Source organism: Anopheles marshallii, chromosome 3 (genome assembly GCF_943734725.1).
Source record: "Anopheles marshallii chromosome 3, idAnoMarsDA_429_01, whole genome shotgun sequence".
Classification (NCBI taxonomy): Eukaryota; Metazoa; Arthropoda; class Insecta; order Diptera; family Culicidae; genus Anopheles; species Anopheles marshallii.
The window spans coordinates 67,184,342-67,211,486 of NC_071327.1; the positions used below are offsets into that span (position 1 = coordinate 67,184,342).

The following is a 27,145-nucleotide window of genomic DNA, read 5'->3' on the forward strand; positions in this document are numbered from 1 at the left end:
ATGTGTCCCGGCCTTGCCGGTTGTTGTTGCATAACATTACGGTAAAGTGCAATCATTTTTCACGAATTCCGTACAACGAATGGGTACCTGGAACGCACAAATTGATATAGTTTTAAATTCTTCCGATACACACCACGCGCAGGTATAGAGAGTTTGAGGTAAGTTTTGCGTTGTTGGTTGTGTTCAAGATTTCTTTTCCCCTCGGGCAATGGGTGTGGGTGTGATAAAAATGTATATGGGTGTGGCTGCGACCACACGTGATCGCGTTCAAAATCAAAAAATCGGGGGAAATCATAAGAAACATAGAAATATATTTTCTAGACTAGCCATTCTTCCTAGAAAAGAGTTTCGTTTCGAGTTTTTAGAAACATAAAATATTTCGTCCAAAACAAATAACAACAAATGGCATTACAATTCTCTAACATTCTGATACTATTTTAACGCGCCCTAAGCGAACTTATAACACAGATCTCGGATGGTACAATGAAAGAGGATATACGGCACTCGTTTTTATCTCAGCGTGTTAAAAAAAAGCTTAGCTTATTCATTTCATCGCTGTCCCGACTCTGTTCCGACAGTCGCACTTACAGATAAAGGTAAAACAAAAGAAATCTGATGATTGTTCTAAACTAAAAGTGGACACAAAGCGTTCCTTCCCATTAATACAATAACATTTTGCACGCACCAAGCACTGAGTCACCTATCTCGTGAGCGCATCAACGCCCGCCTTGGACAGGATATCATGTGCAGAAGGGTGCACAGAGTGCGATCTGTATCTAGCGCGTGCTTCATAATGACGCCTATATTAGTGCCTATGCGCACCGAAGAATTTAAAAAAATAATAAATTAATTCCATCGTCTTCTTCCTTATTACCACAGAGACATACAACACATGCCGCCTTCATCGCATCTGCCACTGTGGACCCGTCGTATTGCCTAAACCTAAACAAAAACACTAAGATCAAGCATCTCACCATTTTATGGTTAGCAAGGGTTTTGACATGGGTGGATTCGATTTCATTCTACGATTATGTTTTTCTCGCTTTCGCCTGTTTTTGTTTTTTACTTTTTAACTATTCAATTATATGGTATTCTTCTTTGACGCGAAACGCAAACTATTCCTTAAAATGCACTTTTTATTGCCGGTGGCATTAACGAGAAGGAGCGGTGACGAACGAACTAATGACTGGATAGGAAGCAACCTGTATGTAGTGATACAAAAAAAACAGTAAAATGCATGATTTGCAAAGCAATTGCACAGTGTTGCAATTCTTTCGCTACACTGTGTGTATATAATGCACAGGAATGACGAAAACAGAATGCGAGACTAATGTCTCACTTTCGTTTTATAATAATTTCTTCGAGAATGTGCGTCTAGTTCGTCGTCACCGCCACTGTTCTTGCTTAAAACTGTTTGCAATTGTTGTTCTTGCTGTTTACTGTCCCTCTATCTTTCAAAGGACGCTATAATAAAAGATACCTGGTACCTTACAATCATTAACATATAAGTTGTTCTTTTGTTGCCATTACTATTACAGACCATTGTGCGCAGTATCATACTTGTATCAGAAAAAAATATTTGAACGTGCCCTGTGGCCTTCAATATACCGTAAAGAACAGAAGTGAGGGCCAACGGAGCTTGGCGTAGCCTACAGCAGAGCAAGTAAGAAATAATGTTACTCGTCATATCTCTGTTGCCGAGTCACAAAAATGACCTTCCAGGGGTAGAAGGAGTTCCTCTTCCTTACAGTGTTCAAATCGCTTTTCCTGTTTGCGCTGTTGGTTCATCGCACGTGCCTGTTTGAATCGAAGCGCGCGTTCCCATTGTTACGTTTAGGCATTGACAGCGATCGGTGATCGGGTGGTATCGATGACACCGCCCGGACCGGGAAGGGCGCTCGGTTTGCCCATTAGATAAGTGTCGATCTGTCTGGCCGCTTGACGTCCCTCTGTGATGGCCCACACTACGAGCGATTGACCTCTGCGACAGTCACCGGCAGCGAAAACCTTCGGATTGGCTGTACCGTACATTCCAACGCTGGTTTTAATATTACCCCGTCCGTCCAGTTCCAGATCTAGAATTAAAATCGAAATTAGCTTCTTATCCCTGGCCTGAACGGTAAATCTCACGTACTCATCTCGGTAGGTGCTTGTTTTTCCGGGCCCAAGAAACCCATGGCGAGCAGGATCAAATCGGCGGGATAGTATTTCTCCGATCCAGGCACCTCCTTCATGCTCCACTGGCCGGTGGGCGTTTTCGTCCACTCGACCTGAACCGTATTGACGCCCTTGATGTTTCCATTACCGTCGCTGACAAACTCCTTCGTTGTGGTAGAATACTGGCGAGGATCCTTGCCCCATTTTACACGCACCTCTTCGTGACCATAGTCGACACTATAAGGAACATTAAGACAATGTTTAGACGATTGATAACTTCACCATTTTCCCAAAACCTCCGCAATACCTACCGGAAAATACGAGGCCATTGCGGCCATGGGTTGTCCTGGGCACGTTTCTCCGACGGAATGGGTAAGATCTCAAACGTGGTGATCGATTTAGCACCCTGGCGCAACGAGGTTGCAATACAATCGCAGCCGGTGTCACCGCCACCGATAACGATCACATCCTTGCCCTCGGCCGATATCCAATCCGGTCGAGCACCGTTCAACTTCTTCTGGCTCGCCTCCAGAAACTCCATCGCAAAGTGAATACCCTTCAGTTCACGGTTCGGCAGGTTCAAATCACGTGGCCATGTAGCACCGGTCGTGAACAGCACTGCATCGTACTCCTGCTCCAGCTGCGAACCCATCACATCACGCCCGATGTGCACGTTGCAGCGGAACTCAATACCTTCCGCCACCATCAGATCAAGGCGACGCTGTACGACGTCCTTCGATAGCTTCATCGTGGGAATGCCGTACTGCAGCAGGCCACCGGGACGATCGTTGCGCTCGAACACCGTCACCTGATGTCCGGCCTTGTTAAGCTGCTGTGCGGCTGCCAACCCTGCAGGTCCCGAACCAACAACCGCTACACGTTTGCCGGTGCGCACCTGCGGTACTTGCGGCGTAATCCAACCCTGCTCGAACGCGTGGTCAATGATCGCACACTCGATGTTCTTAATCGTGACGGCCGGTTCGGAGATACCGAGCACACACGCGCCCTCACACGGTGCCGGACAGACACGGCCCGTAAACTCGGGGAAATTGTTCGTCTGCAGCAGTTGATTAATAGCCTCGCGCCAGTTGCCATTGAACACAAGATCGTTCCATTTGGGAATGATGTTTCCCAGCGGGCAACCGTGCGAGTTCGACTGACAGAATGGTACGCCGCACTCCATGCAACGGGCAGCCTGCACCTTCAGGTTTGTGCGAACGTGCGGGAAATTGAACACCTCCTTCCAGTCCTGCTGGCGTTCGGCTGCGTTACGGTAGACGGAAGTTTCACGCTTGTACTTGATGAAACCGCGCGTCTTGTCCAGTACCTGGTCCAGTTTCTTCTTTGCCAGCTGTCCATCTTGGATCGATTCCTCAATATCCTTCACCTGCGGTTCCTTCGGGTGTCCGTTTGCCGTGATCGCCTTGGTGGCCGTTTTCTCCTTCAAAGCATTCAGCGCCTTCTGATACTCGTACGGAAATACTTTCACAAACTGTTGGCAAGGTTCGGGCCACTTTGACAGCAGCTCCTTCGCCACCTCGGAACCGGTCTCGTTAACGAATTCCTGCAGTAAATCCTTCACCGTTTGACGATCCTCATCCAGGTCGAGTCCAAGCAATTCCACCATGCCCGGATTCACCTTCGAACGGAAGGTACCATCCACGTCGAGTACGTACGCAATTCCACCCGACATACCGGCAGCAAAGTTACGTCCCGTCAGCCCAAGAATGACCACCATACCGCCCGTCATGTACTCGCAACCGTGATCGCCGACACCCTCCACAACGGCCGTTACACCCGAGTTGCGCACACAGAATCGTTCGGCCGCAATGCCACGGAAGAAGGCACGACCCGAGGTCGCACCGTACAGGCACACGTTGCCCACGATCACGTTCAGGTGCGATTCGAAGGTAGTGCCCACTGGTGGGCGAATCACGATCGTGCCTCCGGAAAGGCTTTTACCAACATAATCATTGGCATCGCCCTGCAAGGTCATCTTGACACCCTTCACCAGGAACGCACCGAAGCTTTGACCGGCCGATCCGGTCAGGTTGATGTTGATCGAACGTCCGTCCGGTAGACCTGCATCGCCATAACGTCGTGCGATCTCATAGCTAAGGGTACTGGAGAACGCACGCTCCTCGTTGTTAATCTTCATTTCGAGGGTCTTGTGCGTCTCGCTGCCCTCAATGACACCCATTGTGCGATTAATCAGCTCGTTATCGGCACGCTTCTCCAGCACAAAGTCCTGCCGCAAAGAGCCACCCACGATGTTTGTACCCGGACGCAAGTCGAGCGCACTCTTCAGCAACATCTGCAGATCGAGAAGGGATGCCTTGTGCGATACGGTTTCGCGCACCTTCAACAGATCCGTACGGCCGATCAGCTCTTGGAAACGGCGCAAACCTAGGTTCGCCATGATTTCGCGAATTTCCTCCGCAAGCATGAAGAAGTAATTGATCACGTGCTCCGGCTTGCCAGCAAACTTGGCCCGCAACACGGGATCTTGCGTCGCAATGCCGACCGGGCATGTGTTCAAATGACACTTGCGCATCATCGTACATCCCATCACGATCAAAGGTGCAGTACTGAAGCCAAACTCGTCGGCACCGAGCAATGCTGCCACAACGACATCGAAGCCGGTACGTAACTGTCCATCAGCTTGAACCACAACTCTGAAAAAGACGATTTAAAGGGGAATATTAGGAATATTATCAATACATTTTTTACAATTTATGGATTCCTTTCAAGTTGATATGGACTATGAATAGGTAGATGTGAAACTCTTCCATATTTCTTGCGCTTTTGCAAGGCGAAATCAATTCTGTGGAACGAATTGCCATATGAAAAAGTGGACAGAATTCCACAACTACCTTAAGACATTTCAGTCGGAGAAAAGACTCGAGCAATGGTTCCAACTTTACCACTAGAACTCCAACTAATGCTTCTACCTTACCTTGAACGAAGATCATTAAGCACAAGCACCTGATGTGTTTCGGCAATTCCCAACTCCCACGGTAATCCAGCCGATTTGATACCGGTCCAGCTGCTAGCACCGGTACCACCGTCATGGCCAGAGATGACGATATGTTCCGCTTTGCCCTTCGCCACGCCGGAAGCGACCACACCAACACCCACCTCCGACACGAGCTTCACACTAATGCGTGCCTTGGGATTAGCACACTTCAGGTCGTAGATCAGCTCGGCCAAATCCTCAATTGAGTAGATGTCGTGATGCGGTGGTGGTGAAATCAAACCCACGCCCGGCACCGAATGGCGCGTGTCTGCAATATCCTGCGACACCTTGTATCCGGGCAACTCACCGCCCTCTCCCGGCTTCGCTCCCTGCGCCATCTTAATCTGCAGATCGTCAGCATTGGCAACATATGCGGCCGTTACACCGAACCGACCCGATGCGACTTGCTTGATGGCCGATCGGCGGTTATGTTGCGGATCCTGGTTCATATAGCGGTCAGCATTCTCACCACCTTCACCGGTGTTGCTCTTGCCGCCAATACGATTCATCGAGATAGCCAGTGTAGCATGAGCCTCCAGCGAGATACTACCAAAACTCATCGCACCCGTGGCGAACCGTTTAACAATCTCGCTCGCTGGTTCGACTTCCGAGAGTTCAACGCGCGGACGGCCCTTCGCAAACTCTAGCTGACCGCGTAACGTGCACAGCTGCACACTGCGCATAGTCGTATCGCGGAAGGTAGCGTACGCACCCTTGCTCTCATTGACCGCTGCTTCCTGGAGCGCGGCGATCGCACCCGGCTCATTGATGTGACCTTCGCCGCCAGCACGCCAGTGGAACTGGCCGGGATTGCGTAGTATCTTTGCGTCGGTATGGTTCGTACCGTGCACCAGCTCATGCCGCTCAAGGCCTTCGCGTGCCAGCACCTCCAACGTTACACCGCCAATGCGCGACTGCGTACCACGGAAACACAGATCAATCACATCCGCACCCATACCGACGGCTTCGAAGATCTGCGCACCTTTGTAAGACTGTAGCGTCGAGATACCCATTTTGGCCATCACCTTCAGAATGCCGGTCTCGACGGCCGTTGCATACGCACGATAGATCGCATCATCCGTCAGTGCCGGATCTAGCACACATTCATCGCGCAGCGCACCTACCATCTCGAACACCAGATAGGGACAGATTGCGTCGGCACCGTAGCCGAGCAGTACGCAGACATGGTGGACTTCGCGTGCCTCTGCCGTCTCCACGATCAGGCCCACCTTCATGCGCTGGCGCGTCTCGATGAGATGATGATGGACCGCACCGAGGGCGAGCAGGGACGAGATCGGTGCCCGTACGGCACTCGCGTTACGATCCGACAGCACCAGCAGCTGGTAACTGTTCTGCGCAGCCGTGTACGCCTCGGTACAGATGCGTCGCAACCCGTTTATGTAACCCGGTGGACCCTCGTTCGCTGGGAATGTAATATCGAGAACCTTAGTTTTCCATCCGCGATGCTGGTTCCGTTTCAGAACTTCAGCATCCGGTATGCTTAGGATCGGATTATCCAACCAGATGCGATGTACCTGCGAGGGTGAGGCCACCAGTAGGTTTGCCTCCGGCCCGACCGGGCACTGTAGCGACATGATGATTTTTTCACTGAAAAAGATTCACAACGAGAAATAGTTGTCAATACTACCGTGCAGTGCAACAGCGGGCATGTCAACTCACCGGAATGGATCGATTGGTGGGTTAGTAACCTGTGCGAACAGTTGCTTGAAGTATTCGTACGGCAATGGTTGGAACGCCGACAGGCAGGCAAGTGGTGCATCGTTACCCATCGAACCCAACGCTTCCTTCTTGTTTTTGATCATCGGCAGCAACAGCATATGAATAGTCTCCGTCGTGTAACCATACAGCTGCAGACGTGGATCCAGAATTCCCTTCTTTTCCACCAGTTGACTGTCACCATTGGTATTCGTATCGGCTGCACCGTTCGTTTTTGCCGCTGATTCGCGCCGAATCTCATCCATTGTGATCTGAAAGAAGTGATTTGCATAACATTAAACAATCACGCTCGAACTGGAGTAGGTGCAAATATAATACAACAAAAGCATCACACTAAACACAGCAGGAATTAGAAAACCTGGAAAAAGGTAGTATTTAAAAACAGAAGGTTTAATAAATAGAACACACATATTTACACATAGGTTTACATTACTAAATCATGAGTTTCACAAACAAACAATTGCTACGGAACTTTCAAAAATACACAACTTATGAATTAGAAAAGTAATAAACCACATGATCAACGAGAGATATTCGCAAAAAATAACGTAGCAAACGTTTATCTAGAAGCTGTTATTCTCTACCACACTGAAGAAGCGATGAATGAGCTCGGTTTAACCCGAACGTAAGCATACGGCAGCAACCAAATCCAAAATGTAAAAGAGAACAAAAAAGCCCATTTTATAAAGCATGAAAGCATGAAATTAAGTTGCACGCAGAGAGGCACACTCAATAATCACGAAGGGCTATTACTGTGATTGTTCGTAATCCACTTACCATCTGCAGTGTGGTCATGATGATGTTGAAAACGTGACGATTGTTTTAATTGTTTATAGTTGTGTAGAGTATTTGCATTCGAATGTTGTTGCATTCAATAGTAAAACGACAGATTGGTAGGGTTGTGATAAGTGATCGGTATTGTTAACATAAACCAAACCAAGTATCCCGCATAAATGATTAACGATGACATGAATTTATACGTGTGAATCAATTGGGAGAAGGTTTTATAATAAAGTACAACAACAAAATCAACAACCAAAAGGGGATCGTTATGTAAACACGAGACAAACAAGACAGGAGATTGAGTACACAAATAAATCACCAATTACAGTCGATTGATAATAAAGGTGGGCAAGTAGTTTGTTTGTTTTTTTTTTTCGAGGAATGAAGAATAAATTGTAAGTCCCCGAATGGACAGCGAATGAAGAAGAGAGCGAGAGAGAGGGAGAAAAAGAGAAAAGAAAATAAGTTTTACAGATTAGTAAAAGTTGATCGAATTGTTTCCATGAGGATGGTTATGTACACTAATCGTAGGATTCAAGAAGGTTCTCGACAAAACAAAACAACCCAAATATCCTTAGCATAAATGACACAATGTTAGTTGATGCTAATTACGACGCTAATGTTCCAGAGCTATGCATTAATGCTAGGATAGTAAATGAACAAATGGAAAGAATTAAGGAATGAAATAAGAAATAGCAATTCAACTATGGATGTATAGGGTGTCTCCGGACTCCGTCCTGGTTTCAATCGATATAAAACATTTTTGCTTCCTGCAGCCATCATCTATCGAAAATTTCACCTCACGAACTGCACTGAAAGTACACAAATCCCCGGAAGAAAAGATTAATCGCATGTTTGCCTACCTGTTGCTTCAGCCATTCGCTATGCGGGCGAGACTTGGCAATTTCCGATTTCAGCTCGATGTCCTGAATGAGCGCCTTCTGCTCGGTGTCCACCAGCAGCATACGACCCGGCTTCAGGCGGCTCTGTATATTAGACGATGAACGCGCATTCACAAGGATTCACACACATCCAAATATTCGACCATTCAACAACATTTCGTCCGAATTTACACCACCACGTGTTGTGGAATCATTTGTTCGAAAGTGTTGCAATTGTTAAGGTTATTAAATTATTTTACGTGAAATTACGTGAAATCCAGGCAAATGTGTGTTTAGCGTTACATTTTCCGAACCGTTTGTACGTCAGTCGCCCGTCCGTGGAGATCATCGATGTGCGCCAATATTGCACGTGGAATTGAGGCAGTAAGTAGGAGATAGAGAGAGTCGTATGCGATGCGATTTTACAGGGAAAAGAATAGGGAAACATTGGTATGATTAGAACAGTTTGTTGACTTGTTTAAAAAAAAGAAAACGGAAGCATCAGTGTGCATATCGAAACGTAAACGGAAGCAGAATATTGCCTTTTTGGTTTTTTGCATGATGATGATCCTGACACTAGTGTTTTTGGTTTCGAATGAATGGCTGGCTTAGACGAGTGTATTAGGGACACGCGCGCAATCGCTTTTTTTTGAACGATGATTTTTTACTTTTTTGTTCCTATAGCGCTAGTATGTGTTTTGTGCGTGTGTGTGTATGCGATTGTATGCGCGCAACAGACGGCACACGAATGATGAAGGAAGGAAACGCGATCGTGACGATCTCGGACGAAACTTGGTTAACTTGAATAATAAGAAGAAGAGAAAAAACATACAAGACTAGAAATGAAAATGCCTTAAGAGCTAACGGGTGAGAAGCATTACCGCTCACTTGTCCCGGGACATTCCCAACGACTAAACGGGACTGGGAAGACTTGGAATCCACCGGTACCACCAGGGAACAGAGACGAGCGCGCGAGCCCAGCCACACATACATCCACCCCGATTTTTTCTATCCACACACACAGAAGTATTTACGCACATTCGCAGTATTATTTCCCTCCCAGTTTTGGGCTGTCTTTGGAAAATACTTTGTCTTTCAGTGGCTCTGAGCGTATTACGGCGTCCAAACTTTTGGACGCCAGTGTCGATGCATAATTTCATAATGTCTCTTTTCTGAAGGCCAATTATCACTTCTTGCGTCAGGGCGCCATTCTTGTCGGGTGCCATTTTGCTTCGCACGTATTGCTCAACGCTGAGAAAACGATGATGAAGACAGACAAACAATCGATGTGAAAATGATTTTCGATGGCGTCAAACTATCCTGGGTCAGTTGATGCACGGTCCACCGTTGATATGAATTGTCCGACCCCTCTCATCATCAATCGGGTGTTCCTCAGGGAAGCGTCACTTGACGTGGTAATGGTACGATTGGTTTGGCGTGTGTGTGGAGATGGTGGTGGTGGTGATGATGGTGGAGGCTTTATTCGATTTGTATTTATGAGAGCATGTTTTAAACGAATCTACAAAAAGAAAAACCGCATAAGTACACAATGATTCTACCTTTAGCGTAACGTCTTTGGGATCTACGTCGTAAACGCCGACTTCCGATGCCATGATGAGCAGGTTGTCGCGGGTAACGTAGAAGCGGGACGGGCGTAACCCGTTACGGTCGAGAATGGCACCGATGTAGCGGCCATCGGTGAATGAAATCAGTGCCGGACCGTCCCACGGTTCCATCACACAAGCGGACCAATGATAGAAGTCACGCTTTTCCTGCGACATGGTACGATCGTTCTGCCACGCTTCTGGCACCATCGTCATGACAGCCTGTAAACGGAAAAACAGAACATATAAATTCATTGTCCTTTTTTTGACGCGTTGATGTTAACTTACTTCCGGAAGCGATCGATTTCCAACTTGTGTTAAAAATTCAAGAACGCAGTCACATGAACCGGAGTCGGACAGGTTCGGCTCGACCACCGGATAGAGCTTCTTGAGCTCGTCACCGTACTGCTCGCTCTTCATAACACCTTCACGTGCCTTCATAAGGTTCACATTACCGCGGAGCGTATTGATTTCACCATTGTGTGCCAGCACACGCAACGGATGAGCCCGCTCCCAGGATGGGAAAGTGTTGGTGCTGAAGCGCGTGTGCACCAGCGCCAGATAGGTGAGAAAATCGGGATTTTTCAAATCCAGATAGTACTCCCACAGCTGGTCCGACGTGAACAGACCTTTGTAAACGATCGTTTTCGGCGAAAGTGAGCAAATGTAGAACCGGCGGCCAGGACGCTGCAGTTCGTGCGTGGCACGTTTGCGCAAAATAAATACCTACAGTAATACAAAGAAAAAAAAAACAATTAGTACATTGTGTTTCAATCAAAGGATGTTAATCAGCTTTACATACATGTCGCTTAAAGGTTTCCTCGTCGACGTCGGCGGTAACGAACACCTGCCGGGATAAGGGTTCACTTTTGCGTGCCACTGCGCCGACTGCTTCGTGGTTTGTGGGAACATTGCGCCAGGAGATCACCTGTAAACCGAGGCTTTCAGCCAGGGAGTTAAACTCCTTTTCTGCCTCCTCGTGCGAAATCTTATCCAGATAGAAGATACCCGTTGCGTAACGGCCAAAAGCGGGAAGTTCAATGCCTTGAGAAGCCCTGCGCAATGAAAAAGAAAAATTGATATAGCATTAGATTCATCACACTACTGGAATTGTTGGAGAAATATTTAAGTCATTCTGCCTTCTTTATGATAACAGACACACCATGAAGAATCAATGAAATCAATCAAAAACAATGCGCGCTACTGACGTCATCTACTCTTCCGCGGCGAATAGGCGTTCTGGAACGAGTGCACTCTCTCTCTATGCAGCTTGCATCATAGTTATCAACTTGCGCGGTTGAAGTTGTTATTGATCTGTTGTATTTACAAAACCACCACATGAGAGACTGAACTAATGCCCAACAATTGACGCAAATGACTACCCTCTTTCTCATTTTAGTTCAAATGGTAATAATGTACAGCTCCATCCTATACCTCACACGTTCCGAACACGTTCAACATCTACATGAAATTAGCTTAAATGAACTGTTACACACCCACCCTTCCATTGCAAATGAATGTAAGCTCTGACGTATCACGGTAATATTTTGCATTTTTTTCTACCTTTTGTGTTCCCGAACACGTAATCACCTAATGTACGCTGATGCGATACCTATAAAATGTTCCAAAACTTCATCTTTATGGTTACACGTGTAATATCATGGTAGTGTGGAATTTCATGAAATGAATTTACATTCAGGACTATTTCGAGAACGATTCCGGTGCTCCGGACACTTGCGAAAGACGAATCAAAATCAAAGCTCAAAATGAAACCAATATTCCTGACTGGTCCGAAGTCGAGTCCAGATCCGGTCCAGCACCGAAGTCAGCTGTGAACCATTCCGGAATCGAATCTGAAGTCCCAGACAATTCCCGAGTCGATTCCGATACTCTTGACTAAATCAAAGTTAAAATCGATGCCCGAGATTGCTCCAGAGCTGGAACTCGGTGCTCTGGACCATTTCGAAGTAGAATCCGGGGACAAATCTGGAGTAGAATCCAGAGTTTTGAAATCCGTTCCTAATCACCCTCGTAAGTCGAGGTGTGCGATTTAAAATCCGTGGATAACTGTTTTGAGTAAATCTGGAGTAGCCATTGGCATTTTTGAATCATATGACTCCAGCAGTAGAAGAATTCTACCCATCATTAGAGCAGATTATAAAATCGCACAGGATACCATGTCGAAAGGGCACCTTTTTCTAGATGGAGATTTCCACTTGAAAGAACGTTTCCGACAACTAAAAACTTCCTGATATACGGTCCCGTCCTTCTGCACGTGTGACTTAATTCACTAACGGCCAGAAATCACCGGAACCCCTGTTTTCTATGAATCAACTGAGCCGATCTTCGACCGAAATGCAGCTGATACTGGTAATCTTACACGCATTGCCCGTGAGGATGTGTTGAAATTTATCAAAATAATTAGCCAACAATAAAATCGCTTGTATGGAGCTGACGCGGGTCATGCAGCACCAGTTCGAGGCGGTTAAAGCCAAGCGGCATTTCATTCAGCTCAGTCCCCCGTTTGTTCTCTTATCATAATCGCCGCTTACGACACAGCTGCGTTGGATGCTTTTTTTGTTGTTATACTCTCTCTCTTTCCCCAAGAAACCCCCCGTACGTCTACTTTCTTGCACGACTTTGATGCGTGAACTTGAAATCTCTTGAAACAAGATCCTGGAGCCTGGGGAGATTTGTTGCTCCATTCTTCACCTCTTGATTGGAGTATGAATCACTTGACATACATCTTTGATGCCTCGAAATGTTACTCAAGAGCGGATCTTACTTTTTGGAACTCAAACCAACTAAGCTCACTAAGGACAAAGATCACAAGCAAGTAGCGCACAGGGATTGATTCATTCTCTCGTGATCGTTTCGTTATCGAGTGCAGTGATCATTATCACCATTATCTGTCGGTACAGTAGAGTCGCACTGTACGACACACGTAGATTGCCTTCGCTACCGATTGTCTAGGCAGACGACATTGAAATGACCTTGTCCTTGCTAGCCCATGAACTATATGCACGGGCATGACCGATCGGCGGTACCAAGTACCTTTGATGGAGAAAACTATAATGAAAACTCGCGTATGCGCGTACCAATCCGCCAAAATAAACGAGGCCGATATACGACTCTTGTTGGCTATCGGGTATGCTAATGGATGACTGACGGAGGAGCGCGTTGTTTCAAGCAATTGACACCTTGCGATAATGTAACAGAGCGTCTGGAGTGAATTCTCGACCAACACGAGATATGTTGCCAATTAACGATCGCTTGTGAAGTTGCGTGCGTCATATAATTATGCATGCCGAGTCGGTAGAATGCCTTTCGTAAACAAATAGCCTGCTATTTTAAACCTTCACTAAAAGTATGGCACAAAACTCATTATTTACACAATACCTCTTTAGTAAAAAAACTGAGTAGTGATTTATAGCGCGTGCGTGTTGGCATTATTACTGTGCCGAGTATTATATAAATGCTGTACATCCTAACGCGAACCAAAGTGCAGTTGAAAAACAAGACTAACGACCGGCATAATGTCGTCAGCATCCCATAATGTGTTGTAGTTTTTTTTTGTTCCTTCTGTTGCAATATTGTGAAAGAGTTTGTTGTCCGAAATCGTTGTTCCAAAAATTAAATATTGTGACAGAAGATTCGACACCGTCAACGATGACATCCTTGACGATGGACGAATCTGCGTAGAAGTGCTAAAAAACATGGACGAAACAATTATGAAGACTCTTCTTGAGGCAAACAAAGTTTTTCTTTCAGTATACGAACGAGTTATACTTTGTCCACATTTTGTTGTATTGCTTCAAGCACACCCACCGGCACAGAATGGCTCGGTGCAATGTTGATACGCCATTACACAATTTGTTCATTTTTTGTTTTTTTTTTCTTAATAAACAGAAAATGGCGAGAAAAAGAACAGAAAACTTAAAAAAATTAAGCTTAAGCTATCTTCATTTGCATTCTTGATACACTTTCATTCCTTCCCTTCGAATGGCCCCAAGTCAAGAGATCTTTCGCCCCGACGACGATAAGAAATTAGCCCGACTGGCAGCAGCAATAGAGATTCGGTTTTGAGCGACACACCGGGTAATAACAATAAAGAAAAAACTGCGACATCGGGAAGACGTAAATGCGCGATCACGCGCTACGTGCGTGATTCTGATTGCCGTACTCTGCCGCGCTCCGGCGGTTGCTGCCCGTGCATTCATAAAACCGGTGTGTGGGCCTTTCGTTCATGAGGTTGGGGTGTTTTCGTCCAATGTGTGTGCCAGAACAAACTCTAGACCACGCTCTTTGGGGACGCGTTCGAATTGTGTGTTTTTGTTTTGCTTTATTTGTATATACATTTCACACAATTCTAAAAGCGTGACGTTCTTAGCTACTTGTAGGAGTGCTTTATCCAAAGGGTAGATGTGGTATCCCTTGGGGAATTATTAGTTGAAAAGGGGAGTAAAAATATGTATATTCTCTTAACCTTTCCTTCTTTACTTTACTTTACTTTATTTAACATTCTTTCTTTATTTAATTGGTTTTAATGAACAAGTTTAAAGTTAATTCTATGTTTTTAGCAAACATTTTAAAAAACTTGATCCAAGGAATAAATATACTTAATTTATTAAAACCTTCCTGACAAGCTACAAAACTATCATGCCAATATAAATCACATGTGTTGTTTGTCCGGCTTGCACTTTAAATTCGTGAGCTTTTCAAAGAACGTACTGCTTAAGTCTACTAGAATCTTAATCTAAAGAACAATTCACATTAGCCCGGAGACATTTCCTTCTTCGCACGGAGAAAGGGCAGACTGTAGACCTTCCAATACATCGAATCGTCAAATACAGCCACTAAAAATGTTGGCCATTTTGAAAGAAAAAAAAAACTTTATTTTCAACATAATCTTTTTCAAACTCATCGAAACTTCTGGTATGTTTTTGTAAAAAATCTCGTGTGAGGCGCGTGAAATCGTGTAGGACGAAAACGTGTGAAAAGTTAAATAAATAATGCACAAACACAGCCTCAAACCGTGTTATTTTAGAACATGGAGCAGGGGAGCGTGATCGTGCAGTGGGTAGTAATTATTTGTTCAAAACACACCATGCAAAAGTTGAAAATAACAACATAACAGATGAAATCCGCTAGGAATGATGAAAAATAACTCCACACGGCAGCAAAAAAAAAACGATGGAAACACACAACACCCACCCTTAGACACTAGATCACAAATCCCACTTTTCACTCTCCTTCTGCCAGGATCTCAATCTCCTATAGCATGGTTCCGCACACTTGTCGCGGGAGGGAAAAAGGTAATTATAGTTAAAAATATTTAGTCTTTAACCGTGCGGCGTCAGCTGAACGTGATCGTCTTGTGTCTGCAGAAACGTGTACCACACGACCACCGCGCGTGTGGTTGTTGTGTTTTGTGTTCAAGGCACATTTAATACACCATCTTAGAACAGCTTGAACATCTGCTGATTTCAGTATTATTCGTTGATTTACCTTCCAAACAGCAACAGCGAACTGCGCTGCGAGACATAGAGAGGAAAAACCACCAGGAACGCATGTTGGCTCAAGCTTCTATTTCCGACTGTGCGCTGCCAATTGTGCAGACATGGGCATCTTGGCACGTGCTCTAAGGGGGAGCAAAGTGCAATTACAAACATTTCGATCTAATTAATGGCAAGATTTGGCCGTAACAAGTGGTTTCCATGTTGGCGGTGATCTATGATAGAAAGATCACGAACTGGTCTAAATGGTAGATGGTTAAGCACAAAAGCGAAATTTGACATTTAGCCTAATGTCTATTGCGAACTTAGCTGTTTACTTATCGTCGGCAATGGTTTCTGTGCCGAATGATGCAATATTGCGTCAAATAAGTTAATATTTTCGTTCTGAAAGATTTCATGTGAGATACGATCTCGTGCCCATTTCTATTAGGTTGTTTTCTAGCGTCTGGACGGTTTGCTTGATAGACAAACATGCAAGGAAAACAACAAACAGAAGCTTGTCCAAACCGAGACAAATCTATCACGTTCTTATCAATCAATCAGTTTCGCGTTTTTGTTTGGCCACTTAAATGGTACCGACATCGAGCTGTAGAAGAAGACACTCTTCTTAGCTACAATCTGTCAAACTCCGTCAAGGAGGGGGGGCTTATCATTTGTCTGACTGTCCAGTCCAATTATGACTGAGATGAATGTCAATGTCGAAACTAAATGCCACGAACATAATGGAATGCAACTCAAAGTCTAACAGTGTTCGGTTAGAAATGATTCTAAACATTTATTGTTCAACGCGTTATTTTAACAATTTCCTATCCCTTTGGCAAAACACGTTCTTTCTAATGAGAAAATAAATTACCTCAAGCGGCACGTGTTATTTATTTTCAGTTTTGATGTTAAAAACCGATTTGTGCACGTTTTAAAAATAGGTTTTTTTTGTGGTAAACACGATGATCTTTGTTTTTGCCGTTACGAAAGCAAATCCTTGAACCCTGGGCTTGGTGCGAACAATTTAAGTTTAGCGACATTATTTATCTACCCACCGAGCATGAGAATAACGTGTGGGCAAGAGGAATTGGGATGAGAATAAAATGAAATAATTTGACTAGCGACAAGAAATAGCTTTCAACGTAAAGCATATCAACAACAATTTACCATTAGTTTCGATGTGTTTTAGTATATTTTTAAAAATAAAACAAAAATACAGATCATCCTTTGAGCTTGCAATATCCATCAATGTCGCACAAATATGAAAAATTCGCTTCAACCCCGGGGATGAAAAGTGAACATGCGTTACTTATCTACTTCGGAATGGATCGATAAACTTCCACACATCCTTTAGGATTCAGAAGAGCGACAAAAATAAGCCACATGTAACAGGCCAGACCATATCACTAGATAGGCCACGAGCGATCATAATCAGCAAAATTATTGGGAACCTTCGATAACGTCAAGGGTCTACGATAATGCCGGTGTCATATTAACATTTAATCGAATTAAATGCTATCGAATGACCGACGGCCATGTAAGCAGCGTAAAGCGAATGTAGGCGAGAATAGAGAGGATGCTGCTGTACGCAGCACCAAATGAGATGAAAAGAGTGTGAGGGCAAACACCATTGATTAAATGCGAATCATGGATAAAATTAATTGCATCACAAAGTTGATGGTGGTTTTGCCACTAAATACTCGGCGCAATGCCATTAGAAGGCGAACGGCATCGAATTAGTTGAATGCGGCTTCACTATCGGGTGTTTACCGTCGGCGATTGTAGTGGAGTTGTCACCAATGATGAATAAATTAAAGGTTATTAATGCATTTCCAGCCTATTTTAGTCAAGAGATGTTTGGAATTTACATACTTATAGCACCTATAAATCAATATTATTAGTCTGTATATTATCAAAATCTATATCTTTTTTTTTAATTTAGTGCAACTATAACAACGACAAATAAAAAGAACAGGTCTTGTTTGGATATGTTGTTCCTATTTGACAAAGTGATTCACAACTCACATTCCACCATTGTAACATAAAACAAAAACCGGTATTATATTCCTCTTCCATTGCGGCATTCTGTCTACAAAAAACCGTTGTAATTGGAGTAAGAATTCACTGGGCCACTGTCCAAGAAACATTCAGGGTTGTTGTTGAACTTAATTAACGCACCATGTAATGATTTAATTATCCTGCCCAAGGACAATTGCACCCTTTGCGAGCAGACAAGACACATTCTGCACAAGGTGTTTTCAGTGTTGAGCCTCCCCTCCTACCGCACAGCAAACTTTAATTCCTCCAAGAGAGGACAAAATTCCATGTCTAGCTTTATAAAAACAGCACACAAGGTAATAAAAATTCCTCCCTAAAGTGGCATCGCGTTCTAAAATCCCGCTCAAACCGGTACGGATGGAACGTGACTGGGTCATTGCGCAAGCGGCAAATAAATTCCGCATCAAACTTGCGTAACCCTGGCTGGGATCACTCAGGAATTTAACAGAGTGCAACCACAAACGACGCAATAAGCCGCGTCGGATGTCGATACGAAGACGCTAGCTACCGTTGGCGGCACTGCATGTCAAGAACGGAGGTGAAGTGTGCGCGTGTGGCGCCATCAATTAACGAAAATACTTACAGCTCCTTGGCATACAGCTGATGCGGAATCGAGGTGCAAACACCTGCACCGTCGCCGGTATCGTTATCACAGGCGCACGCACCCCGATGGTTCATGCGTATGGCAAGGGTTTGAGCATCGCGTAAAATCTGAAAAAAACGAAGGCGAAGGTTAGATTGGTTCGAAGCTCGAAAAGGCTATTAACTGCTCACCCACCTTATGGTTCGGTTTTCCTTCGATCGACACGATGAAACCAACGCCACAAGCTTCGTGCTCATTCTGTGGATCGTAAAGCCCTTGAGCGGCCGGAGACTCCCATGCCATCTGCATCTTGGGCAGCTCGTCGTTTTCGGTAGATCGTTGGGCCAGCTCCTCCGAGGCGGCGACATTCTTGATTACTTCATACGCACACTCATTGTTGGGTGGGGCCATTCTAAACGGCAAGTAAGATGAAAGATGTACGAATAGTGCTTTCAGCGAATATCTCCCTGCGGGACGTGTGTTGAAGCTCTTTTCTGATGAATATTTTATTCAATAACACACTAAAATCGCACAATATAACGCACTACAGTTCTCGATGCACTTACAAATAGCAATAAACTTCACTGGCACAAATTGTTTGAATGTTTTTAATGTTTCTTTCACAAGGTATTCTCAGTTACTCTTCTAACACTTACAAGACACGACACTAACAGCTCAACTAAAAGCTCAAATTGATGTACTACGTACAATATGTTACACTTGATCAACTGAGCTTCAAGCACACTGCGAAGTCTCTATCGAACAGAAACTATGTTCAAACACAGTAATGATGCTACTGCGAGACTATACTCTGTTGCACTAACTCACGGAAGACTGTGGATGTTTAATAGGATGATAGGAGCCCGAGATTAACGCGTTGTATGCTGAAAAAAGAAAATAAAAAAAATACTCATTAACAATCCAAATTTAACCTTACTCAAATATCGCTAGACATCAGTTAATGCATGATGTGATTCCTCTGGGTGACAATTTACTTGATACCACACACTTATAAGCATTTTTCAGCGATAATAAGCACAAAACGCTCGAAATTAATCATCACACCAAATATTGGCCCTGTCCGTAAGTGAAATTAATGGCTAATTAGCAGGATCATTAGCTCCGGTTGACCAATGGTTCAGAGCGTTAACTGGCACTGGCACCACAGCAGTCGAAGTTGATCCGATTAAGTGGCCAAGTGCGCCAAACGTACGAGGAAAAAGGTACTTTGCCCCAGATTTCATCATTTTTCTGTTCTCCGGATCGACCGGCAGGAGTCCTGTGTTCGAGTGGGTACTTGTGGGGAGGTTATCATCGGCACCGAGCGTAATTATTCCCTTCTTTCACGGGTCAGCTGTAACAGCGCCATCAGTGGCATTGGGAGAAGCACGTGCCGATAAGGATCCGAATGGCGCTCTTCTCGTGCAACGGTTGATCACGACTACAGGTTTACTCACAAAGGGCTAGCAGCGAACGAAGGCGGAACTTGACCGTGCCAATCTGTTGACGGAACACTGCTGATAAACTGCGGGACGCGGGAGTGAAAGCCGATTGAAATAAATGGTATAAACATACTGGATTCAGTATTTGATGTTGACCAAATCATCGCTTTATGATCAAAAATTACAACTTGTAAGAAAGTAGAGTAGATGGTGCCTTAATGGTGTTTTAACTTAAATATATTCGTTTTGTCTTCCTTACATAATGTAACCAGTAACATTTTTTTATATAAATTGTTTTCTTATCATTATAAGACAGTGCTACAGAGAATGTTGCTACTTCTTCCGGGGACTTATTTAAACAGCACTTAGACCTGCTCCCCAACACAAACCGACGGCAAAAGAAGAAAGTCTAAATAGTTGGCAATTATTTACATTTCTACTACGGCAGCTAGGCAAACACTACGATATAGCTTGCACGCGTTGACCATTAGCGGGCCACATACGAACCCAATAAACAAAACGCCATACGATACGTGGCGACACGCTTGGAAAACTGCATAACTGCACCCGGCGTTTGCCGTTAGGAAATGGATTCAACTCAAGTCCACTAACGGGATGCTCTAGCGTGCTGCTGAATAGTGTAAACTTTAGCAACGTCAGCTCTTATGTCCTAAAATAAGATCGTTTGTTCATCTATCTTTAACAATAATAATCTCTCCGTCTATAACTCAAACTACAAATTCTCGATCGTCTTCACTTTCCTCAACCATAATATCGTCACGATGCGACATATATCTACCGAATAAACCGTGTTTTGATGCATCGCCTCTCAACTGTAATGGAAAATTCCAAACATATTTTAAACATCCGCTTCCACTGCACAATGTCAACCTTCCCTTCCTGCACTGCTACGACGTCGCGTTGCACGTAGACTAACAAATGGCGTAATAAAAGTATTAAATTTATCGCAATGATATCATGTTTCGTGTTCCCTTCTGCCACCCAAGCATTATTCCCCCCCCCCCCCACCACGTAAGGGAAAATGCGATTAATAAATACAACCACACACTCTCTGATGATGGTTTACTTTTCTTTTTCTTCCACGCATTGGAATTGTATGTGCAGCACAATTTCAACCCTGACCCACTCATACACACATCCCCGAAATCAATTACCCCCCTTCAGGGACCAAACCAGTGGCAAGCATTTATGATAAGAAAATAACGCCGCAACATCTCGTGCTGATGTGTTCCGCGGTTACTCACGCGAATTCGACCAGAAATCACCGAGTTGCTCAAGATTCGATTACAACGACTATTTATTATTCTACAACACTCATTTACTCGTTCTTGAAGATCTTGTAAATATTGACTACATATCTGTTATTAAAAGTTTTATTTCCAGAAATTGATGTCAATACGTGGAGCTAAAATTGACACTTAATGCAGTTGCGGTGACACAATATTCGCTGTATGTTTTCTTCGTACGACTCCATATGGGACCAAAGTCCAGGGCATCCGAACCAAAAGCCGGCCGGTTCCGACATTGCTGCGCATTCGTCAACCATCGACGCAATTATTCACGCCGTTAAACTGTACAAAAACCTGCGATACATATCACGCACTGGAACAAAAAAGTCGTCAACAAAACTACGCTGCGAGAGAGGATGTGTTGCAGGCAAGCTGAACCAACGTTTGCGATGGATTCTCATTGGTTATAGGCGTGTACTTTACTGCACGCAACACCCTTCCGTCGTACGCAGAGTCTCGTGACGACTTAACTCAGCTTCGTTCGTACGTTCAGTTCGAATAATTCACCTCAAAATCTATTTCCGTCCGCGAAACCAACGCGCACATGTGCTCCCAATTCTCGCTTCCCCCATTTTGCTGGGAAGATCACTGCTGAAGGTCTTTCATTTAGCGTAGGTCTTGGAGAATGATTCTTCAATTTGGATTCGTAAAAAGGGAGTCGACGTGACGCAGGAAGTGCTTATAATGGGGGGGGGGGTTTTCAGACTACAGTTTCACCACACACCGGACATGATCCAATTTCAGTGCCACACACATCCGTTCACACTTACGTTGCAAAGAAGACAAACGGGGAACCAACGAAATACTTAAGCTTTGGCTCTTGTAGAACGAAAAACACCAGGAGAATAAACCGTAGTCCGTATAGAATCACACGTGTGCACTCGCGAACCGTGGCAGAAGAGCGAACACAACCGTCAAGTTCGAGCGTTGCCAGTGAACAATAAAGTCGAGTGCGTGCTGCATCTCGAGCAACTCCCAGGCGGTTCGCGCGAGAGCTGGGAATTCTATTATCGCGGTCGCTCGATCCGTTGGTGGCGCCGATAAGTTACTCGAGAGAATGAGAGAACGTTGTAGACCGGTTTGCTTATTGCAGGGTCACGACAGCGGCACCAGCCGCTGAGCAGCACGCTTCGTGCAGGTCGGTCAGTCGGTCGAACACACAGGCGGGGTGCGCCATGCGATCGTGCACAGCACGAGACTACACCCGAGGTTGATGTGCTCGGCCAGTCGATTGGATGTGCAGAACACATTGCAGATCGATTTCTTATCGAACTTTTCAATATCACGGAGCCAATTCGCACTTAATTCGTGTTGAACTTCATGAGACATCTTGATTTGGGCTTGATTTCTTGTGCAACTTGTAGCTGCAAGGGATACAAATGGGGAAAGAACTTGAGACTCAACTGTTCAATAACCTTCTTTGCAAAGCCATTGAACTTCCCAACAATGTAGAAATTCAGAATGAAGTTGGTCAATGGACGATCGACTAGAACTCGCACGCCTCTTAAATCATCTAAAGAAAAACCGGTCTAAACACCTGCGGCGAGGGAAAAGGAATAGCAGACAACGCGTCACAATTAGACCACGAGATGAAGTCGGAGATGAATGCTCTTTCCGTCGGAAAAGTAGTGGTAATACCGCATCCCCCACAGTTATCCTCTCATCCAACAACAATAATGGTGATTTAAGTTCTCTATTTTAAGCAATATCCACGCGTAACATTAACCACGACCACGTCAGTAGCCAGAAGGCCACTGCAATCGGTAGTCACCAACAGTTCATCCTCGTCTAGACAAGTTTCATTTCTGGCACGCTCAAAGCCGCGAAAGGAGTGAAAAGTGCCGGCCGGCCGGCATAGAAGCCGGTTCGACCAGTTCACCCGCTGTACGAGCGACACGTTTGCATTAGCGACATGAAACACTGCTGCAAAACGGTTTTCACTGATGCGTTTGTCACTTCGTCACGAGCGGAATATTGAATTGCAAGGGAAACGAAAAGCTATTCTGCATACATTAATTTTAGTTTCGCCCTTTACTAGCTTCTTTTCCGTGGTTCTGCGCATCATTGTAAATAAGAGCCAGATGAGAAATACAAGACACACTTTCTAGAGTAAAATTAATTAACAATAGCCTTAATTTGGGGAGCGATCGGGCTCGTAAAATATTATCACCTTTCAACTAGGTCAGATATGTTGTGATAAATTTCGCATGTGTCTGCCAATAGCTAACTTCGAAAACAACCGAAAACCCCACAAACGACCTGGATATTTAATAGCCATGTAAAAATATTCGGAAAAAATCAAATCTAAGTTTGATAGCTCACAAGAGTTAGCTGAAATCGAGTTTTACCACGTTCACTCTCATATCCTACTGTCGATCTAAATTATTTCTAACTGATGTAACTTGTTTTCTATCTACAATTGCGCATCCACAACCGTCACGCTTGATGGAATCGGGTTTAATCAACTGCCCCCAACTGCTGTCCCTTCCTTCCTGCAGCGAGGAATGTTGCTGCATCGCAAATTGTGTCGTTTCTCGACTTGATCGTCACACGGATGGTAAATTGAACTCGCGTACAACTCAATCACACACCAGCGACGTACAGCTCGCCGAGAATGTTGGATAGACGGGATGATATCTAAACGGCGTAGAGATTTGTTGGTACATCTATTATTTGCACAAACTTATGCAATTTTGCGTTCGGAAGCGCCCGGAATAAAACGACATCGAGAGTGCATTGGGTAGTGGCACGTTGCGTAGTATGATCGTCAATAGTGGCACATCCACAATGTGCAATGCGATTCCATGAACTGCGTAGATTATCAAGGTGGATGAGGAATCAAGTAATGAGTAAACAATTTGCTCAATTTGCGGCAGGAAGTTTTGTGAGTTACAATTCCACTAGCGAATAGCTGGAATAACCTACAAAGAGAAAAAATGGTCATTGACTTATTTCATATTTTATTAAAAAAAATAAAATAAACGTTGACATTCACTTGCCTAACCAAGGGATGAAACGAACACTGAAACATTAAATACTTGATGGCTCAGACCAGTCCACAGTCTAGCCAATTGCATATCTTCGTCCAATTAGGAGAAGTCGTAAATTTTATCTTCAACGGACTAAATTTCGGCCAATTTTCTTTACCACTTGCCATTCGTGACGGTATACAGGCAATAAAATTATCAAGTTCATCTCAATTCGGAGCTGCTTGCGACTGCGTTGGGATAATTGATTTGACATTGAAACGCTTCCCCGGGATTCGAACGTTATCGACATTTGCATAAACGTTACTTTGAGTTAATAAAACAGCAAGAACGAAAAGCGTTCCAGACATGCCAAGATTTCATGCAAACATGAATTTAGCTAAACATTAAACCTAGTTCCACCTGTCTGCCGGTTGGATCAATAAATTGCGCACCGTTGTGGTCGGTGTAGACGACGTCTGAATAATTTATAACGCACCCAGACTCAGACGAGACATGAAATCTCTATAACCGACGTAACAAACATAACACATAACACTGTTTGGTTTCTGAAGTTCGTTAACCTCTGGATTGGCACATGATTTCATTTGCACACTTGGCTTGGCCCTTTGCCAATCGATCGCATCACAAAAAGAAAGCAATGGAAAATGTCAACTAAATGACAGAAAATAATCGTCAAATCGTTTGAAATCGACATTTCCAAGAAAAATACTACCCATTGGCTAAGCGCGGATTAATCATTTTGAATTTAACAAAAGTAGCAATTCATTAATTCAAAACATGAATGTTTGGGTTTTAGTATTTCTATAGATTAAAACATAATGCAGCTTTTCATAATTGTACAAAAACTAATCATTCGTAGAACACCTGGAAGTTTTAGTGTAAACATTGGCATTTGGCCAGAAGCTACGACGGAATCTTGATTCCGTTCACGTTTTTGCAACGTGCACGCAAACTCTGCTCAAGATGCTGGCCTCAAAGGAGGACATCAAGGGGCCTACTATTGTCCTGTAGCCACTCACCGGCCTCACGTCAAGGTTAGTTCTCGGTCATGCTTTATACAATCAAAAAGCTTAGGAACTTGTCCACAGCCGTGGGCAAAGCAAACAGCAAAAACGGTTCGACCATGATCTTGTCTATGTCTTTTGCACTTTGATTTGAGGAATATACCAGTTTTTGCTCGTAATTTTGTTTATTGCTTTTCGCATGCAAAATATACTCCCCTTCCCCTACTGAACCTGCTCGTCGGGGTCAACAAACGCGCAGTTGGAAGGGATGATGAAGATTATGGGCGGTTAAAAGATTTATTGCATCTTGGCGGCGATCGTAAAGTATGCCTACGGAGCTGAGTCTGCGTGTATAATAAGCCGCCGAATGTTCTTTTCTTCATGACTGCCTTTCACAGGTTTTCTAGAATAAGACCACATTTTGATGTTTATGTCTAGTGCATGGTGTCACATAATAATTACTCACAGTACCTACAATTATCTTAAAGCTAAGAATTCAACAGAAAACAATAGGCAGTCTATGTGATGCTACAATAGCATTATTGGTTCATTCGGGAAATGGAAATTCAATAAGTTAGACGTATAACATCAAACAGCTTCAACGGGAATTCGCATTCAATATAAGTTTTGCAGTTATAGCTATACAAAGCTTTCATATCGCAAATGAGTTTTTGCCAAACGAATCCATAATAAAGACCAAGGTGATCCAGATAATCAGAAGTACCATGCGCGCGGTTGTTACGTGTTATTGTTGATCAATAGCAATCCTCGTCAATTAAGCCATCCTTAGGGCAGTAATATTGTTCCAAATCCTTGTTGATGTGAGTGAATGTCTCGAGTAATCTATCAATTAAAACAAATCACTTTCTCTACTTTATCGACCATAAGGAAGAGAAGACCGCCTCAGGGAAGAACAAATGCACTTCCAAATTCAATATGTATTTCAGGCATTTAATTATCCTGTCTTATCATTCACATTGAAGTCTTAGCCTATCTATATTACCTTTCTAAACATAATCATAGCCTTTTAGGATTTCGGTGGCCAACCCTAACATGAACTTGTTTGGAGGGAAAACAGACAAACTTACAACAATCTTTGGTAAATACAATTCAACAGCTGATTTCTAACCTAAAAAAAAGAAGGGTTTTATGTATCCTTCCGTGACCTTCTAGTGAGTAGTAACACAGTAAGCATTGCATTCGTTTACAGAGCAACACATTAAAATCGATGTTATAAATTTCATAACCCAAACCAAACTGCTCCTCTCTCGCATATTTGTGTCAGACAAGGTCAGGGAGAGAGAGAAAGAATAACACAAAACTACACATGAAAATCATACTTTTTTGCAAAATATAAGCATTGACAGTATCATCGATATTCCATAACCCTGCTGAAGATCCTACTTAAGATTTCCTGGAGTGCATCATATACTCACAGCTCAGAGGACAATCTTCGTCCCACTTTCCCATACGCTATAAAACCTTCTAGAACATTCCATAACTCTTGGAATTCGTTTGTCGGATCTCTCTTACGCGCTCAGTGACAAAGTTGCCTGGCGTTTCCCTTTAGCAAAATGCCCTTTTTTGCGTACGTTAACGTATGGCGGATGCACTTACACACGCACAAAACCAATAAACCCTTCAACTCTCATCCGCAACATCCCGCATACGTATAGCATTTCGAACATTTCGTCGCAACAACCCCTCTTATCCTAATTATCGATCGGTTTGCCTTCGCGGGAGTCTCTTCAAGGGCACAATCCCTGGGGTTGGGAGGAAAACTGCCGGCTGAAGCACACGTCCGCGAAACAACTTTCCATTTGCCCTTCCGCGACTCGTTCGCGATTGTCTCGCGGACAAGGAGCGTAATGGTACCAGACATTTCTCTGCTTCAACTCGCGAAAGAAGTAGAGAAATATCGATTCATTTGGGAACGAAAAAAAAACAACAACACTCCACAGACGTCACAGGAGCACGAACACAAAAACACTCGCCAATACGCACGCACTACCGATAGCGAAGCGGAAAATTGGTCTCGTGACTGGAAGAAAACCCCACTGATGGAAGATGAAAATTTGCGGG

At 44.2% G+C, this 27,145-nt stretch overlaps 1 protein-coding gene across 2 annotated transcripts; it reads right to left on the bottom strand.

Annotated features, from left to right (window-relative positions):
• Nucleotides 1–1,833: 1,833 nt before the first annotated feature.
• Nucleotides 1,834–18,728, bottom strand: LOC128715510 (uncharacterized). Of its 2 annotated transcripts, XM_053810417.1 has the most exons (12): nt 18,513–18,728; nt 18,318–18,445; nt 10,981–11,233; nt 10,467–10,904; nt 10,134–10,400; nt 8,557–8,679; nt 7,688–7,690; nt 6,854–7,161; nt 5,114–6,781; nt 2,469–4,832; nt 2,135–2,394; nt 1,834–2,075 (listed from the first exon to the last, which is right to left on the bottom strand). In XM_053810417.1, the coding sequence occupies exons 1-12, from the start codon at nt 18,726–18,728 to the stop codon at nt 1,834–1,836; spliced, it is 6,270 nt and encodes a 2,089-aa protein (XP_053666392.1). The 2 variants fall into 2 exon arrangements, with proteins under 2 accessions (XP_053666392.1, XP_053666391.1); XM_053810416.1 differs by lacking the exon at nt 7,688–7,690.
• Nucleotides 18,729–27,145: the final 8,417 nt, after the last annotated feature.